The 18,882-nt window shown below is 41.6% G+C and overlaps 2 protein-coding genes across 3 annotated transcripts in view; one reads left to right on the plus strand and one right to left on the minus strand.

Moving 5' to 3' along the window:
* Positions 1-16,728, plus strand: part of YDJC (YdjC chitooligosaccharide deacetylase homolog) — a 30,589-nt gene extending 13,861 nt beyond the window's left edge. For both annotated transcript variants that reach the window (XM_039560881.1, XM_019285141.3), the window contains exon 6: positions 15,040-16,728. In XM_039560881.1, the coding sequence (XP_039416815.1) occupies positions 15,040-15,547 (508 nt within the window). In that variant the 3' untranslated portion in view covers positions 15,548-16,728. The remainder of the gene's footprint in view (positions 1-15,039) is intronic.
* On the minus strand, positions 788-18,842 carry UBE2L3 (ubiquitin conjugating enzyme E2 L3). The gene is made up of 4 exons (XM_039560884.1): positions 18,748-18,842; positions 10,225-10,320; positions 6,538-6,724; positions 788-3,491 (listed from the first exon to the last, which is right to left on the minus strand). The coding sequence occupies exons 1-4, from the start codon at positions 18,772-18,774 to the stop codon at positions 3,337-3,339; spliced, it is 465 nt and encodes a 154-aa protein (XP_039416818.1). The 5' UTR covers positions 18,775-18,842; the 3' UTR covers positions 788-3,336.
* Positions 18,843-18,882: the final 40 nt, after the last annotated feature.

An 18,882-nucleotide genomic window follows, 5' to 3' on the forward strand; every position in this document is an offset into this window, starting at 1 on the left:
CTTTCTATCATTAATAGGAACTGTCTGACCTTTCCTATAACGTCTGAGGAAGTTTTTGTCCTGTACAAATAGGAAAAACATCAAGGATGATGTAGAAAATTTTTCCCGATTCTTTCCTATATTATAGAAAATGACAGATGTCTGAGCCGGGGCCGAGTCAGAGCAGGGCAAGGCGTTACCCCTGGGGATGCCTCGGCCCCAGAGCCGCTGCCGGCGCTGCTGCCGGGGGGCACCGGGACAGACCCGCGCCCGGAACGCTCGCACCCGCCAGCGCCACCCCGTGCCCGCCGGGCCGCTCTGCAGCCGGTGCCGGAAAGCAGAGCTCCATCGCTTACGGAATCGTCACCACATTCTTATGGATACTTTTAAACCTTATTATAAACACTTAAATTACCCAAGTTCTAAGCGCTGAATTGGCTCTGATCGCGCCCATTAGGACGTTACACACCTGTGGAATTCTGGATGCATTTCCTGGCAGCTGAGCATGGAAGACCTGAGGGCAGCCATACCCAAGTGCTGTGCTATGAACAAACAATGGATTTTGTAAATTATGTATTTTTAAGTGAAGAGCATTAAACCCCAAATTTCCGTTTAATCAGAGAAATGAATAAAGAATTACTAAAAGACTACTCAACAGGGAACCTTTCAATTGTGTAAAATATCGGGGAGACAAGGAAATGCCTCAGTGGTTCTGTGAAAGTTTTAAAGACAACCCAGTTCAAATTAAACCACTACTACAATCCCGGTTAACTCCCAGACCTCTGTGAAAATAAAACCATGCCACAAAGCCTTTGAGAGCAATTTTTATTAGGGTAGCAGAATGGACTTGCAGAAAGCCTATACCAGTACTCCTGGGTGTGGTTTCACCAGTGCGCTGCTTTTATTGTGGATGTTCAACTGCACGTTTAGAATTCAGCATGGCTTAGGGAACCAGAGAGAACAAGAGCTTGATTTCCTGAGTTATCATAGGACTTCGCACTTGGATTTCTTCTCCTCAGCCTTCAGCCACACAGGTGCTGGATCCCTTTGTTCAGAGGCTGCCCCAGACACGCGCCAGCACTTTGTTTACACGTCTCACAGTTTAGCAATTGGACTATGAAGAACACACCAAGAGAACTGATAGCGAGATCTGTCTTCCGTGTGACCTCTGCAGCTGGAATGGGAGCAGCTGGTGCGGCGCTGCATGGCTCGGCCGAAGCTCCTGGAATCACACAGCCCTTCCGTCCCTTCCCAGGCATCCGATCACAGCAAGGCAGACAGACGCAGTCTTTGACCTGAGAGGCTTTACAACCACAGAGTAACTATCGAGAGTAGCAACGAGGGCAGCAAACTAGTGCTACAGTTTTGTTTCAAATAAAATTTAGAGAATGGTAAGTTTCCATGCCAACAGACATGATCAAAGGTACAGTGACTCAGGTGATGCAGAAGTTACACACTTCAGTTTGACAGATAATTTGGCATTATTTTATTATGAATCCGAGTGAGCGTGAACTAAACAAAATCAGTACCAACTTTCTGCAAATGAAGACACAGAGATGTGAAAATTTGGTAATAGTGCTCTCATAAGCCTGAAAACACTTAGGAAATGCAAGTTTCTGTAAATAAGGTGAATGTGGTTTAACTTTATTTACCTGCCAAAGAATCTGTCTAAGAACACTTAAACATAAAATTTCTTAGCTCCCTAACTTATAAAAAAATTTACTTTCAACAGAGGTGAGGTACTGGGCTGTCATTGTTTACACTAAATCAGAAGTGAAAGCCAGAGGAGAGGGATGAATGAGGAAATAGCAAATACACAAGACATTAAAACCAAGAGAGACCTACTGCTTGACACACTAGTTCTGAAAGGTTGCAAAGGCAGAGGCTGTATTAAAACTGAATTTAGGAGTACAGGCAACCACGCAGGTGTCAGGGGTTTTTTGACTCAGCTTCCTGCACATCAAAATGATATGTGCTCCCAGATACCGATGGAGCTCTGGAAATAATCCATGCACTCAGTAGCAGACCCCAGCTGGAGAGGGGGAGACAGCAGTTTGACTGTGTGGCAGTTTGTCTGTGGAGCTACGATCACACTCTGGGCTGGGGAGGAAAGGCAGCAGAGGCAGCAGAGACACGGCAAAGGATGCTCAGCTCTGAACAGAAAGGGCTCCCTTCCTTCAGCATGCGCAGGAGTGCCCCGGGGCAGCCGGAGAACGGCTCTGCCCGATGAAGCTCGACTGACACTGAACATTCACTAAATCCCCTGCCCGTGTGTTGGAACACAGCAGCAGCAGCCAAGCACACTCTGTCCCACCTTATTGCTCAGGCCTGGCCTCGCAGCGGCGCCGGGGCTGGGAACGGCTCAAGGGCCATCCCACAAACAGTGATGCTCCTGCTGCATTCTGAGGGAAAACGTTCAGAGAGGACAGCAGTGCTGCCAGATTTAATTCTTGAATTCAAAATTAACATTTCCAAAATAATGATTTTAAAAGACAGTTTGTCACTTTGGTACCCCTTGGTCCCCAATTTCTGGAACTCTCCTGGACTGGTTGCAATGTTGTTCTGTGCACATTTCCCACTACTCTGCATAGGTATTAAAGATAGAAGTGAAGGAAGTTTGCAGTCACATTCCACTACTTGTTTGCTACAGATTTTTTTCCCAAAGTTTTCCAAAAGCAGAACATAAGCCATATTCTAATTCAATGACGCACACAAAAACTTGGGTTTCCCCATTTAATAGACATTGGCCAGATTTACATCAGACCCAGACATTATTTCTGATTGGTTTTGTGGGGTTGGGTTTTGTTTATTATGTTACAAACTGAAGTTCAGGGGAACTTGCAACAAGTCCCACAAAGCACAGTGCAACATTTAGAAAGAAAAGTAAACGAAACTGCCAAACACTCAGTCATTTTCTGCCAGAACTGGGATATTTTTCCTAAGACATCACTTTGAGGAGGGAGTTAAAATTCAATGAATGAACTCAAGATAGTGGGAACTGCAAGGAAAAATAAGAAATGACAGCCACAACCTTTTCAATTTAAGGGCAGAATATAAGTCTAAGATATTTTTGATAAATTCTGACAAGAAAAAGAAAACAGCATACTTTAAAGTATATTGAAGCAGTGATTTTTAAACAAAGAAAGCAGAACTAGAACATCTTAAATTTTAATCCTTTCTTTACAGGTTACCTAGCCCACTTTTGATTAAGAAAACTGTAGAAAGTTAGTAACAGCCACAAGTTCACACCGAAAGGTGGCACTTGTCAATTTTCCATAGAGTCCTGCTTTACGGGGTGTCTCAAATGCACTGCTCCGATCTTCTATCATAGGTTGCTGACAGCACTTGTGTCAGATTTTAGTCCACTGGTCGCTTTTCACCATATTTCTTTGTAAACTCTTCAGCGTTCTTACAGAATTTTTTACGGTCCTTAGAGTATTCTTCAGCTAGGTCAGCCCGGAGGGGGTGCTCGGGCTGTGGATCATTCACCAGTGCTATGAGGGACTGGATTACTGTCAAAAGAAGTACAAATACCGTCAGAGACTAAGATGGTTAATTTTTCAAAATCAAAATGTAAGTAAAATTCCCTGTAAGAAAAGAGCTTTAACTGCATTTAAATACATCCCCATAAATCTCGGGCCTTTTCAAGTGCAGGGTGTGAGTAAGCTGCAGTGATATGCCAAGATTTAGTTCAATGACCATGAATGAACACCAGAAAATCGTATTTGTAAACAAAAGCAACATGAATAGAGACCAAAGTGCACTACAAATGATTTCCCATGTAACTGGCATCCCATCTAAAATCCTCTCCTATGGCTGAGGAAGAATTGAAGTTCTCAGACAAGTTCACTGAAGGGATTGGGTAAAGATGGAATGTGCACCATGAAGCATTTCCCAACACCTGTCACAGTGATGCAGCTGTGACTGAGCCTCTTCTGGAAACCCTTTTTTCCAGCTTTATTTCCCTATGGTTCTTACTTCTCCTGTGAATAGCAGGCAAGTCTTCCCTTTACTCTCAACTGCCCAAGGCAGCCACCAGTAGAGATACACTGGACAAAGAAAGGGGTGAGAGTGGCAAGGTGCTCACAGCAATGTCACCAATGTCCCTGTCACCTTCCGAAGAAAAATCATTCTTCAGGAAATGGAACTGCACCTGACATTTACACAGCGAACCTCACACCCCACAGTGCCATTTACTGCTACATTTTCCTCACACACATGCCTCACAGCCATTGGAAGCTCACAGGGATCGGGGTCCCACTGCCCAGCCACCCACAGGTGTCAGTGTTCCTGGGCAGGAATGCAAGTTCTTACAATGCTGATCACTCCAGCAGATGCTGGAACACCAGAGTGGCTTTGTTTGGGGCATCGATCTCAGTCTTCTCCACCCATGAACAAACCTCAAAACAAATACTCAAAGCCACACTCAAACCTGACGTTCGTTTCTAAACTGCTAAACAGGAACATATCTTACCACAGATCCAAGTTTAAACTGCAACAAACTATCTAAGGAATGTAGAATTGATACCAGCTTCCTTCCCAGTAACTCACCAGTCCTGGCCTGACAACTGCCATCCCATTGCTGACTGCTTATGAAACCAGCAGAAACACGGAGTGGCAATCCCTTCTCACTGAGCAAAGCATGCAAAACACTACAGAGGAAATGTATGTTCGATAACCTTCATAACAGTAACAAGCCAGAAAAAACAGACCTGGCAGAACAGGAGCTGCCTCAGTATCCACAGCATTTGGAAACTATCCTGCCATAACAGTTGTTTTTAATATTAAGCATAAATTAATAAAAAGTACAGCAGTAAGATGCACATTTAGTATGTGAAAGGTGAGTTAATGATTTATTATGAACCTAATCTCTTCACTTTTTTGACACCTGCATGAACAAAACCAATCACTTTGATGCTGTACTAATAATGTCACATTATTTCATTGAGAAAAGCTGAGTGATTTTTCAGTGCAGAAGAAATTTGAAGAAAAAGGAATAGACATTTAAGCAGGGTTGTAGTAACATTGTCACAGGTTCATAGAACCATGTAGTAACAACAGATGTTGACACTAAAACAACTTACTGAAGAAAGAATTAAGACAAACAAAAGACCACAACAGAACAGACCATGAGAGATTTGCAATATTCTGATACCCAGGATTGGTTCCAAATTCTGGTTTTAGCACAGCTTTTATTCACTCTCTTGGATAAAAATGGAATTGCTACTTCTCAGGGAGACACTGACTATTTTCTGCATGCAAACAATTGCTTCAGCAGTTCCAGCTAATGACAGCTTGTTTTTCAAGCTGGGTAGAGACACAGAATTCCTTTAAGTTAACTAGAAAAGGCTGATAGGGCCAAGATGGCTGCTCAGGTGCTAACAGAAACCTTCCACACATTCTTTCCATCTCCTCTCTCCCAAGGATCTTTGTCCTGTATCATCAGGGATAAATCTACAACAAGTTTAAGATCTTGGCCGTCCTATTTCAGAGGTTCATTTTGCTGCCACCTCCATTTTCACCAACATTTGGCTGCTTCATCTCTTCTAAAACAACAACAGGAATTTTCCTGTTTTGTCTTTGGGCAAGATCACACAACTGGAAGTACTTTCATTAGCATGCAGGAGTACACAGAAAAAAGAAATCTTAAGTACAGGACTGTTTCTCATCAGGAACACAGATCATGTGAAAACAACCTTAAAGAAAAGCCTGGAAGAGAGAAATATTTTCTCCTGGTGTCACTGAAGCTCTAGCACTGCCCTAAACTGCTACTCATTTGAATGAATACTCTTAAAAAACAGGCAGTTTGCTTTCTATATGTACAATAATAAAAGCTTAATACCCAACTACTCAGTAGCTGCCAGACAACACAAAATTCTCACCCCAACAACTAATGCAAGCAACAACAGGAAAAAACCCTACTTATATTACACTCAAGTCTGCCACAGAACCTGATGAAACTTTTTTCCTTACTATATTTAAATTCTTATCAAAGACACTCTACACAGCAAGCCTGAGAGCAATGACCTTTTAAGAACTACAAGTTAATCTGTGTTATTATTTCAGATTTTGTTTATGACTCCCTTGATATTTCAACCCCTATGCTCAAATCACTGAACCACGTGGCACATTTTAAAATATACAAAGCCTTGAGGTTTTACACCCTTTCTTTCAAACATGCAGAGATTTATTGAACACCTCTGGATTCTAAAGTCACTGATTAAAAAGAAACACAGAGTAAGCCCCCACCAACTATCAGCAGAATTTTAAAGTATGCTGAGGACACTTCCTTAATGAACTCCTCAGTCATGAAGAGTTTTGTGGTTTCCTGGAGCTGGAAATGCCACTTCAGTGCCAGTACCTCACAGTCCAGTAACAAAATGAGATCCCACAAGAGCTGTACTCTGTGCTCACCACATGTGATTCATGACACAAGCCTTACAATGAATATACCCTCAGAGCACTGAGAAGCTGACAAGTGAAACATTATTAGCTTTAAATTCAAAACACACTACAAAGTTTCTCAGTACCCAGTTCTTTTTCCACACAGAGTCCTACCTTGGTCAGTTTTGGTTGCTGGCTTCCAGTTTTCAGCACTAATTACTGGCAGACAAACCTGCCCCTTTTCATCAATGTTAGGGTGATAGATCTTTGTTTTAAATGTAATCTTAGGAGGTTTGAATGGATATTCTGCTGGGAAGTTGATTTCAATTCTGAAGGCTCCTTTATCATATGGAGGATTGTCCTGCAACAAGAAGGCAGAATGTCAGTGTGGCACATGCTAATGGACTCAAGGGAAAAACAGACTTGGATTTCTCTGATCTCTGGAATGACCTCTTTGAAAGGCACTTTCCACCAACACTACTGCCAGGTTTATGTGTCAGGAAACATCAAAACCTATGTGAGAGGCAATGCAACCTGCACATTTGCATCCACCCTGGAAAAAGCAGGCTGCCATTATCCTACAACTGGCTGACATTTCTATTGGTAAGAAAGCATCCAACTCCATTTACTTCCAACCCAAGGCCCTCTCTAGTAAGTAGTTTTATTCCCAGATTCGTGTTTCAAAAAACATAGTAAACCCATTCCAAGACACTAACAGCAAGCCTGACAAGGGAAATGGGTTTCTGAACAGTTATTTTGTGTGTCTCACAACATGGTGGCACAAAGAGCAAAGCAATTTGATTTGTCAGTTCTCCCTAAATGTTTCAAGAACGTTTTTGTGCTGACTACACAAAAATCTGCTGAGCATTCATTGGTACTAAAGATAGATATTCACTGTGTTTGCTGATGAGAACATTCTGAATTTGTATGCAGTTTTAGCACCCACTCTTATCAGATCAGTTTTGAAGGAGCAGGATGAGAGAACTGTGAAGTGAGCAAAGCAGTTCTTCATGCTAAAACAGAAAAAACAATGCCCAGAATTTCACTTAGAAAACCCTGTTAGACTATTGATACTGATGCTTCAGATACTGCACAAGAGGCAGAACAAAAAAAAACCATTGCTACATTTAAAGCCTATGAAAATACTGTTCTGCACTGAAAACATTAGCTATGGAATGAAGCCTTTCCAAACACTCTGGGAACATGAATCAAAGGATGAGAGTTTCCAGTTGGTGTAAAGTATAATCACACACATTCTTCATTAGCAACCAGACCATTCCCTGCAATCAATTCCACTCCAGAATTTACCAATACTTGAGGGTGGGGAGCGTTCTATTAAGATATTTGTCAACAGAAAACATTTAATTTTAGGCTTATCCATGTGGTGAATTTTAGGCTCAACCATGTGGTTGTGTGTTTGTAAGAAACACAGCACAGTTTCTGCCAGGGGGAGAAGCAACTACAGCAGTTTTAAAATCACTTTTTACCCAAGCAATCCTAAAAGCTTTGGAAGTTGAACTAATAACTTGTGGTGGTGGTGGTGACAGCTTAGGTAGTCACCGCCCTCTTCGCCTACAGCTCAATTGTTCTTGCCTCCATCACGTGCTGTAATTTGTGAGGATGTTCAGTGAACTGACACAGGAAGTCACCTGCCTTAAAAACATCCATTTTCTTCACTGTACCTCACCAACACATTGAGCTAAAGATGTAAGTAGAGTATGCAAGCAACTAATTTCCAATTATTTGTTGTATTTGTTTTGACACTGACAAAGAGAAACAGAATTTAAAATTCTGAAACACAACTTGCATTCACCTGGAACATTTCTGCTCTGCAAAAGTTTGTCCATAGACAGCAGTTTTGATTAAGTGAAACAAAATTCATAGTACACCAATGGAACCTCTTACGAGAACAAGGAGCCTGGGCTAGATCATTTGTTTTGATGTTGAAATCAAACAAATAGGGTACCTTGGCCACCCACAGGACACAAACTACTTCATTCTACAATTTAGAACAGGAAAAGAAGTTGACCAGATATCTTCAATTTGCTTCTCAATTGAGTGAGCACCCTTAAAAACTAACATTCGTTCTGAAGAACAAAATATGTTACCAACAAGAGCTTTTAAAGCTTTACAGTTCACCTTTACATTATCTTTCACAGTAATTCTGTATGAACACTATTAAAAATAGTAGCCATTATCTTTCACACCTCCATTAAGCAGCTGACCAAGAAATGCCTAGTTATAGCATTTAATAATCAGTAACTGGTTAGTCCTGCTGAAGTGTGTGTCTTTAAGCCCTAAGCAAGAACATTTGCTGAAATGGAAACAGCATGTGAAGCAGAAACACAGAGAAAAAAAATTAAAATTTCAATGAGCTCATGTATTGCATTTTTAAGCCATCAGCTCTAGTACCAAAGCTAAAGAGACAGTAACACTAAAACACCTTTTGCATATCCTCAGAATAAGAACTTTTACTACTCTTTGAACACAAACAACACATTCTAAATTACTATAGGAAGTGTAATTTCATAACAAAATTCTCCCTTAACTATACTAGCAGTGAATTTGAGGCTATTTGCCCCGTAACAGGGCATATTACAAACCAAAAGGCAGGTCTGGAGCACAGTTCACTGCACCAACATTTAAACACTTGTGATGCTGCAAAGCTTTGCAAAACAAACACCACACTCATCCTCTGTCGAACAGAAACTTAAAAAGAGGTGCTGCACACCACACATTCCTAATCTTAACAGGAACAAACAGGTATTTTTGTGTTTTGCTTTATTAATCATATTTACCAACCTTATACTGCTTCAAAGTATTATCAAAGCACTAAACTGTTACACACAAACCACAAAGTGGCTGATTAAAGCAAGCTGTTCCTCAGCTCTGTCAAATTTCAGTGTCAGATCCCGCTTGCTTTGTTTGCAGGAGTGGTGTCAGCCACTCCAAGGAATCACTTGCAGGCACGTAAGTAAACAGTAAACGTAATGTATTCCACAGCATTCAAAGTGCAAAAGCCCAGCCATTACCTCAGCCTGTGCCATGTGAACTCCAGAGCAGCCTCTGACTAACGAGGCACGGGCACTGCTACAGAGATGCCTCATAGTCTTACTCATATAATAAAAAGACAGACTTACACTGGTTGGGGAGGCTCTTTGGTAGCACTCACAGAAAACCACAACTGCTGCCCCCATGGCCCATCCCCTATTGCTGCAGATTAAAAATAGCTCTTAGAACCAAGCCAGCCATGTGGGAAATACAAGAGGTGAAAATCCAAATGACTTTCAACCAAGAAACCAACACATCATGTTTCTTGCTCTACCCTTAGTAACAAATCCCTCTCTATTTGACTAATAAAAATGGTTATCTACTTTGATTAAACACTCTATTAGAAGATTGTAGTGCTTTTAAAAACATTAAGTGAAATAGGTTTATTTTGGCACTAACTAATGCCTAAATAAAGATACTACTTTCTTTTAAAGAGCTCACTTCTGAAAATCCTAACCTTTTCCTTGCATCGAATTTTCCCCAACACTCAATTTTATCCTAGTAATAAATCTAGTAAATTAAGAAAACACATATTAAGGAGCAAAAGTATTTCATATTTCCTTTCTTTTTTCTACGATCATGTAGATTTTGTACTTTAGGCCTAATGTAAAACCAAACTTCACTTGCTTCCCCCTTCCAACACCTCTCCCAGCAGCTCAGTGCCATCACTGAGCTCCAGCCATGTGTCAGCCCAGGCCTACAATAACGAATTATTTCATGGTCACCAGCAGCACTACTGAGCTGTGGATTTATGAGATACAAATGATCCTCATTTTATTTTAAAGCTCATAAGGAGTAGTCTGTACTCACAGGAACAATAAGCCCTTGCCAGGTCAATAAATTAGCTTCATCAACCTGGATATTACGGAAGTTTTTCATTCCACATTTGCGGATTTCTTCAAGCTCCTGAAAAGCAAAGCAAAGTGTTAAGTGTAAGTTATTAACTGTATTAAGAAAGATGCTCACACTTATTTTTCAAAATGCTTAAAGGTCAATGTAGGTTTCTTTAATTAGTGGTGGCAACCCATACAAATAGAAGAGAAAATTTTGCACCTGTAAAAAGTAAAATTCCCTGAGATAAGGTACTGAAACACTTTCTGATATGTGAGGAGAACACAAAAATGTCTTGTTATTAACATCATTATAGACACAATGAAGCAGAAGTATTAAAAAAATACATTTAAAAATGTTTTTCTATCCCAAATATAAATCAGTGCCTTTAGTCACAGAGTATTGATAATACTGCGAGGTGCGGAAATAAAATGCCTCTTAGGACTTGTCTGAAGGAGAACAGTGATTTGGAAGAACTATTTCGTAATAGTTTTAAACAGGGATAAAACCACTGAACAGGCCAATTATTTCAACTGAAAATTAATAAATTCCTGCATGAACAGCTTAAATTGATCCAAACCCAGAAAAATATCAATCTAAGCCAAACAAGCCTTGTTTAGAGCAGTAACTTGGAAAGATTCAGCTTTCTCCCTGTTTAGTACCTCAAAGCTTACAGTACACATTAAGATTCCTCTCTTTAAAGCTGTGTCAGTCTTGAGCAAGGTTACCTTTCTGCACCAGCAAACTATTTTTAATCAATTAGCAAACCAAGTATCACCAAAATAAGTATTTCAGCATTTTTATATTTAAAATGATGTTTAAGCCCTACTGTAGGGACTGTTTCCTAAAGTATTTCATAGGACCTAAAAAGAAACACCTCAAGATTCCACTTTTATTTCCCCCACAACGATTACAGTCCTTTGCTGTTGAACTCTGCCATTTTATCTTTAAAGAGAATTTAACCAAATATGAATTCAAAAGTCACCCACAGCAAAACATAAAAGTTTCCCAGTGCTTTCAAAACTGCAGCACATGCCTGGTGGCTGCATAGGTTAGGAAAAATGTTGCTTATACAGCAGCACTGGTGTGCTCTGACAGCACTCAGCTCTGCACTGGGTGCAGGCATCTTGCAAAATTAGGCTAGATATAATTAAGATAAACCCACCGATTACAAGCAAAGGCACTACACACTGAAAAACCAAGAAAGATCAGTTTTCCTGCTATAAGTGCTGTACTGTCCACAGTTTGTTTTCCACAACAGCTCTATGTTCATCTTGGATGAAACCTTTCTGCATTTGACTGGCAGATTTAATACCTGCAGTAACGTCTTGCATGAATTCAGCATCATGACAAAATTCAAACCCAAAGGGAAAATGAGAATTCCAAATGCACATGAAACAAAAATCACGAGAGCCACATATCAGAAAATGAACGTTTATATTCCTACCCACTGCGCCTGCTAAAGAGCATACTCTGAACACGGAAGTTTAACCTTGGAGGCTTGGATACTGAACTGATGCCTAACACTATCTTCATGACACTAACACTGACTACTTAGTCTAGACCCATGGATTAATCCCCAAATTCCACTGCTGCTCAATTTATGCAATGTCACAGACAGTTTGGGCGTATTTTTTAAAGAGCTAAGAGGATTATACTATTTCCTTAAAGGAGGAAAACATAAACCCCCCAAAAATAATCCCATGAAGCATATTTATAGGGATAGAGAGCAAACCAAAATATTCAAAAGAAAATAACCTTTATGATCGCAGCTCTAAAAGGTGCTTTATCATCACTCAAAGTGCAAATCCCCACAGTGCCCTACTCTGAATGCTCCTGCACAAAGCAGCAGCTCAGGGAGAGCCAGGCGGATCCCCGGGCTGACTCTGCCCCGACAGGGTCAGAAGAGTAACTTGCTCTGAACTGAGTTTTGCTGCTCACTCCCATCACATACAGAACTGTGAAGTCCTGGCAAACCACTACTCCACAGCATGTAAAAGGAATAAATTCCATTCCACACTAGATGTAACACATCAAACATTGGGAACAAAATAAGCTAATTAAGCAGTGGGTATTTAAGCATGAATAAACGTGCATCATCCCAAGTGCCTTCACTCTAAAACAAGGCAAGGAAAATGGGTTTAGACTATTTGCCAGTTACTATATTAAAAACATTATGCATATGACAGAAATCTCCCCCATTATGCCCAGTGCGACTGCAGCTTCCATGCAGGAGCTTTTGTCCCAGGTTCAGACAATAGCATTATACTGCTGCTGGCCCAGAGAGCAATTGTCCAGATGCAAAAAAAGGAAGGACTATGACTCCATAATTCAGGTATGTTATTAAGCTAATAAAACAAATTAGAAAAGCGTGGCTTCACATTTCTGGAAAATTAAACACCTACATTTAATAGTTAGATTCAGGTTAAAAAACTGGATGCTGAATTAAGAAGTGCAAGAATCCCATACAGAAACAATTATAAAATTGTAAAACTTTCTATGCAATGAAAAGTTTAAAATAAATATGCAAATTTTTTCCCACTTTTCCTCAAGTCCACCACATGAGAGAGGGAAATAAACAATACAGAGGCACTAAAAAACTAGACAAAAATTATTCAGGCCATCTTCCTCTTTAAACTGACATGTGAGGCCTTTGCAGGAAACCACTTCCAAAATCAAACCCGTGGTAAATTACTGGAGTGTGTCAGGCCTGTACTCTGCCCTTCTCCTGCGGGAGGAGCTGACAGCTGAGTGAGGGACAGCCAGGGATAAACCCGGCAGTTCAGCGCCTCACACGCAGCCAGGACTGCAGAGGTCAGGGACAATCAAGCCACCTTAGCCGGGCACCCACCTCAACTACGGGCTTAGACAGATTGCAATTTATAGTAGAAATTACTTTTCTCATACTAGGAGGAGTGTTTCAGACTTCATATGTCACTCCAAATGAATCAACTCCATGGTGGAGCTCTTTACAAACAGCTTTTTAGCCACTACTGTCCCCACAACTGCAATGTAACACTACACAAGCCGTGCTTTCAGGAGCGGTAAGAGCTTCACCATTCACAATTTAAGGGTGTGAGGGGAGGTTGTTTTGGTTTTTTCTTCTGGCAACTCCCAAAACCCATAATAAAGATCTAACTGCCTCAGGGCTATAGGGAGACAGACACAACTGCAGTATAAAAGTACTGTTAAAAAAGTGAATGAGCTACTAAATACTTTCAAGCAGCACAGATTAAAAGCTAACAATACGTTTAACATGGGCTTGAGCACCTCCAAAGGGACAAAAACTACTTTATGAGGTAAAAAGATAAACTCCAGATATTTATTTCAAAGTAATACTTATGAGTCTAGGCAGACAGTAAATAGATTAATTCCTTTTCTTGTCCTCCACCCCTTAATTTTGTCAAGTAACATAATTAAAGGAGCACAGGAGGAGCATAACTAAAGGTTAGATGACTGCAGTAAGAATTTCAATCAGTCTTCATTCCCCACTCTTTTATCAACCTTGCATGTGACCTTGCTGCATTGGTTTCCCCAGTTGAAAAACTGAAATATCTTAGTTCATGGGGTCTCTTGAGAGATGATATTTGTAATTTGGAAATGTTCAGACAAAGTGTTATACACAGCACATCAAATGGAGAAAACGTTGTTTCAGAGGTGGTACCTGATCTTCAAGTATATAATGCTGAAAGTAGTCATAAAAGTACATACTACTTCCATATACAATCATTAAAGGTTTAAAATTGTCATTTTCAATACTGTGTAATCATTCGTGCTGCTCAAATAAAAAAAATCAAATGTTTGAAAGCAGAAAGAAAAGCAGCATCAGCTTAAAATGTAGCTAAGTCTTTTAAAAACCCTGCAACTGTTTTGTCTGTGCATCATTCAAGTTTTGGGACTTCTCTAAAAACCCAAGCCAGATAGGAAAATGCAGTGAAGGCAAATATTTGTAAGAGTGCAATCCCAGAATACAGGAATAAGTGTAAGAGCTCATACTGACTTTAGTAAGTTCTTCATCAAGCCCAGAATGCTATTAAATTCACAAATAAAAACAAAAGTCTCCTGAAATAACTCTAAACCATTATTACAACTTATATTTACCTGTTCATGAATACAGTCTCTAAAATATGCCTGTAAGTCAAACAGCTCCAAAACACTGATCAGGAACTGGCCAGTTTCACTTTCTGGATTTACAGTACAGAGAAGCATTAATAAAACACCTTAAAATCTGATTCTACCACACAAAAAAAAATTCCATCACAAATCCAACCAAAAAGACAAATAGAATTTCTTATAAAAATCAGCAGTAAGTTTCCTCTGCAACATTACAGCCCATATATTCACATGTCTTATTGACCGAGCAATTCTACTTTTTGGCAAAGTATTTTCATTTGATTAAAAATCCTTTTGTCAGTTCTCAGTTTCAAAAAGGGAAAATGCATCGATATTCTCACTTCTGCCTAAGGACAATCATACGTTGCTCAAAACCATATTTCCCTGACGTTTAGATCAATTTAGAATTATTTTTCAAGTATCAGAGTTGTTCCAAACCCCTTTATTTGGGAGCACTACAGTGTTTACAGGACCGCAGCATCCTGGAGATTGCAGGCCACCTACCTGGGTGTGGTCCCATGTTTGTGTTTTATCATGGAGTTAAACAGTTGCATAAATGTTTGACTATGCAGCTACGGAAGCAGAGTAAAAACAGTAAAATTAAAATAATTGTCTACGTATCTCACTTCGTATGTAAAGCGTTATTTATTCTTTAAATCTATTTTCAATTTCTAACGCTAGAGATACTTTTGAACATCTAAAAACCAGGAAACCAAAGCATGGATCTTACAGACACCTGAGCTCCATCCCAGGCAGCCACCATGGAAGGACACAGCTCCACACCTGCAGCAGCACAGCCTTCTCCAACAGCACCCAGGCACTCTGTGGGACGTGCAGCTCAGCACCACACGTTACTACCCCTGCCAAGTACTCTGAGTGTCCAGCACCAGAACAGCCTAACCTCTGCAACTCCCTACAGCATTTAGCTATGGATCCAGCATGGAGAACGGCTTCTTTTACATCAGTAGGTGGTAACTGTGCAAAGTCTTTCCTTGAAGTCTCTGGCATGACTCCAGGAGATCCACGTTCCCCATCATACATGTCTGGAGACAATTTCCTTTCTACAAGAAAGGGCCATGAAGCCCAGTACTGCCCTTCAAAGAGAAGCCTTAGATCCTCTCCTAAATCTAATCACTCCATATTTGCCTTTTTTAACCCTGAGAGACTGTCCACAACACCGCATCCTTGACAAAGCTTGTGGGCTTTATTCCCACTGCTCACATTTCATGAGGAGTCAGGATTCAACTGGGGCTCTTTGAAGAGGTGTAATGGTGGCTGACAGATCAAACCTCCACCTCAGATCTGGAATATGAGTCATTAGCCATGTTTCACATTTTTGCTAAGCTAGGTGTGCTCCTGGACCGGCACACCTCCACAGAGCTGCTGTGAATCAGTGGGGAAGACTTCATTTAGATGGCACTATTTGATGGGATAAAGCTCGTCAGAAAGAGGCCATAAAAAAGGTCTTTGGCCTAGGGAACGTGATTTGTTCAAGCACACCCTCAGATAACAAACCCATCTTGATCTCTTTATAACGTGAATTCATGTTTAAAATTGAATGGTACAAGTACAATGGCAAAATTTGTAATGCTTGTTTCACACAGAGGTTTGTGAACTGAAGATGCAAATGGCTTTCCCAGCTGGAAAAGGGCATCCATTCCCACCTGGACAGTGGAAACGACTCCCAGTTTCCTACAGGCAGACTGTGTTATTATGGATGTACTACATCCAGTCTCTTTGAGCCATGGTGATTAATATGAATAACTATGATGCACGACTTGAGTCCAGAAAAAATGCAGTACTTCAAAATGTTGGCAAGACCTTAAGGAAACAGGAATTGCTTAATTTTATATAACTATAAAAGGTTGAAGGTTTAGTCTAATTTATCAAAGACAAGCTTGCTTATTTAGCTCAAAGAAAAGACAGTTAGTGCTTATCCTAAATTATTTTAAAGGTAATTGAGTGACACAGTGAAAAACCCTATTTTCTTTAGTTATAATCACTCATCATTCCAAGACCCTGACAAAGACACCCCAAAGACTCTTCCCAACTGCAAAACTTCAACAGTGAAAGACTTTAAATCAAAGTGGACCTGTGAATCTGGGACTTCAACAGTGATATCAGGCTGATACACATGTGAGTTTGGACCTTCACATCATGCTGCAGCAATCCCGATGACATCATCCCTACGAGAGCTCTACTTTGTTCCTACGGAGATGAATGGCAAAACCAGAGCCATTTGGGCTGCCTTGACTCCCCAGAGCAGGAAGGGAGCTGCTTATTTAACAGCCTCTGCAAGCTATGTGACAGAGCATCCCACAGCTCTTGAACTGCATAAAAACCACACACAACATGAACAACCCACAGATATTAAGCAATAAAAACAAAAGTGAAAATATAAGCAGTAAGTTATCAATGTCTCCTTCATTCCCACACCACTCCCTCCCAGAAACAACTGCCACACCAATTTTCTAGAAAATAAGGTTACATTATCAAAACTTCTTTTTATTGTATTTTAGTGGGAGACTGAAGTACTAACTAATGCTTCAGAAGTACAGTGAAAATAAGGAGAGGGACTGAAAAGCAAGAGGCACTGAAAATATTAAGAACAATTTTTCTTGCCTTTCAGATTTTTATTTTCTATTTTAAATTTAAAAAAATTTGAATATATATATTATTCCAACCAGAGTAGTAGTAACGTACTTTTGAACAATTACTGCATTTTTCCAGAATAGGCAGAAAAGCTGCCTTACAAAAATAGTAAACAGCCATTTAATTTTATATCTGAAACTATGGGAAACCTATTTGAGTATAAAGCAACAGACATAGTGATTACAATACTAAAGCCCTGACAAAATACAGCAGCTATCAAAAATGAAATAAAAAATGAATTCCATCTCACCAGGATCCTTAAGGACAATGAAAGGTTTATGCCTACTGATTTTTAATAGATATGAATGACACTGCACACAGCGTATCTACTATTTAATTTTTAAATGCTCCATAGAAGATTTAAACCAACAAAATGAGCCTTATAGAAGCACTGCTGAGCTATTTGTTTCTTCCAAAATATCTAAGTTATAGTGGTTATTTATATATCTGCACCATTAAGGAAATGCAACTTCAGGATGTGCCACAAACATGTCCTGGTGAAATCCCAGCCCTGCTGGGGGTCCACATCCTTGAGGCCAGCTGTAAAACTGGTATTAAAGGATTAAGTTTAACAGAATCACCCAAGTATCTGTCAAATCCCAGTGCAGTGTTACTCTGCACCCCACAGGGGCAGGTTTTTTAATAAGGCTGAAACATTGCTCAACAGTTACAGGGTCTTTCCCCTCCATTTCCCAGGACTGGCCTGTAAAATTCATTGATTTCCTCACAGGCACTTTTGCATGCAAAACCTGTTGGGTTCTGCCACAGCATTTTACAAATGAATCAATTTTATGTCACTATGTACACATGTTCTAGGCAGACCTCACTGCTTACAGTTTGTGACGTTAATTAGCAACTAAATACAGCACATAAAATACATTTGTGTGCTTTAGGGGCAATGGTTACCATTTTCCTTCTAAGAAGTGCCTTCCTTCTCAAGGAAAATAACGAGAAACATAATCCCGAGTAGTATTTAAACCTAAACTATACGTGCTCTTGGTTAAAGCCCAACTGGGGCCGAGTTTCCATTTCCAAGCATCATCCACGGTTCAGAACAAATAAGAGCGAAGACAAAAACATTACCACGTCCGCAGCGAATGAAGAAACTTCTGAACCCAGGTCCATGTTTCTGTGTGATAAACCTCTTACTCATACAAGGAAGAGGTTACTCTCCGAAACAACGAAAACGAAATTATTTCATCCCTGGGCGTCTGGGGACGGTTCCTCACCGGGGCGAGCGCGGGGGAGCGGCGAACCCCCCCGCAGGGAGGAAAGGAGGAGAGGGCGCTTTCCCTACGAGCCCTCCCCGGCAGGGCCACCGAGCCGTCCCGCCGCCCCGGGGATGCCCCGGCCCCGGGCGGCGGCGTTTCCTTCCCCCCGTCCCTTCCTCTTTGCTTAGTCACCCTGGAGCCCCCCGAGCGAGGGGGTCGGGGCGGCCCGCGGCGCCCGCCCAGCGCCCCCGCCCAGCCCCGGGCGGCAGCCGGGCCCGCGGGGCGCTGCCAGAGCGCGGGGCGGCGGTGGCGGGGGGGCGGCGCGGCCCCTCACGGCCGCGGCCCAAGTGCCGGCTGCTCCCGCTCCGGCCGCTCGGGCGCGGGGCGCCGCCGAGGGGCACGGAGGAGGCCGCCCCACCGGAGCGCGGCGGAGGAGGCGGCCCCGCGCTGCCGGAGGACGCCGGGGCAGAGGGGCAGCCGCGGGAGCCAGGCCCGCCCGCCCGGCGGCCCTGCCCGGCGCTGTTACCTTCATCAGCCTCCTGCTGGCCGCCATCTTGGCTCTGCTGCTGCGCCCCACAATGCATCGCGGCGCGGGCCGGCCGCTAAACCCTGCGCTTCCTGGGGCGGTGCGCGGGCGGGGCGGGGCTTGCGCTCGGCCCGG

Source organism: Corvus cornix, chromosome 15 (genome assembly GCF_000738735.6).
Source record: "Corvus cornix cornix isolate S_Up_H32 chromosome 15, ASM73873v5, whole genome shotgun sequence".
Taxonomy (NCBI): domain Eukaryota; kingdom Metazoa; phylum Chordata; class Aves; order Passeriformes; family Corvidae; genus Corvus; species Corvus cornix.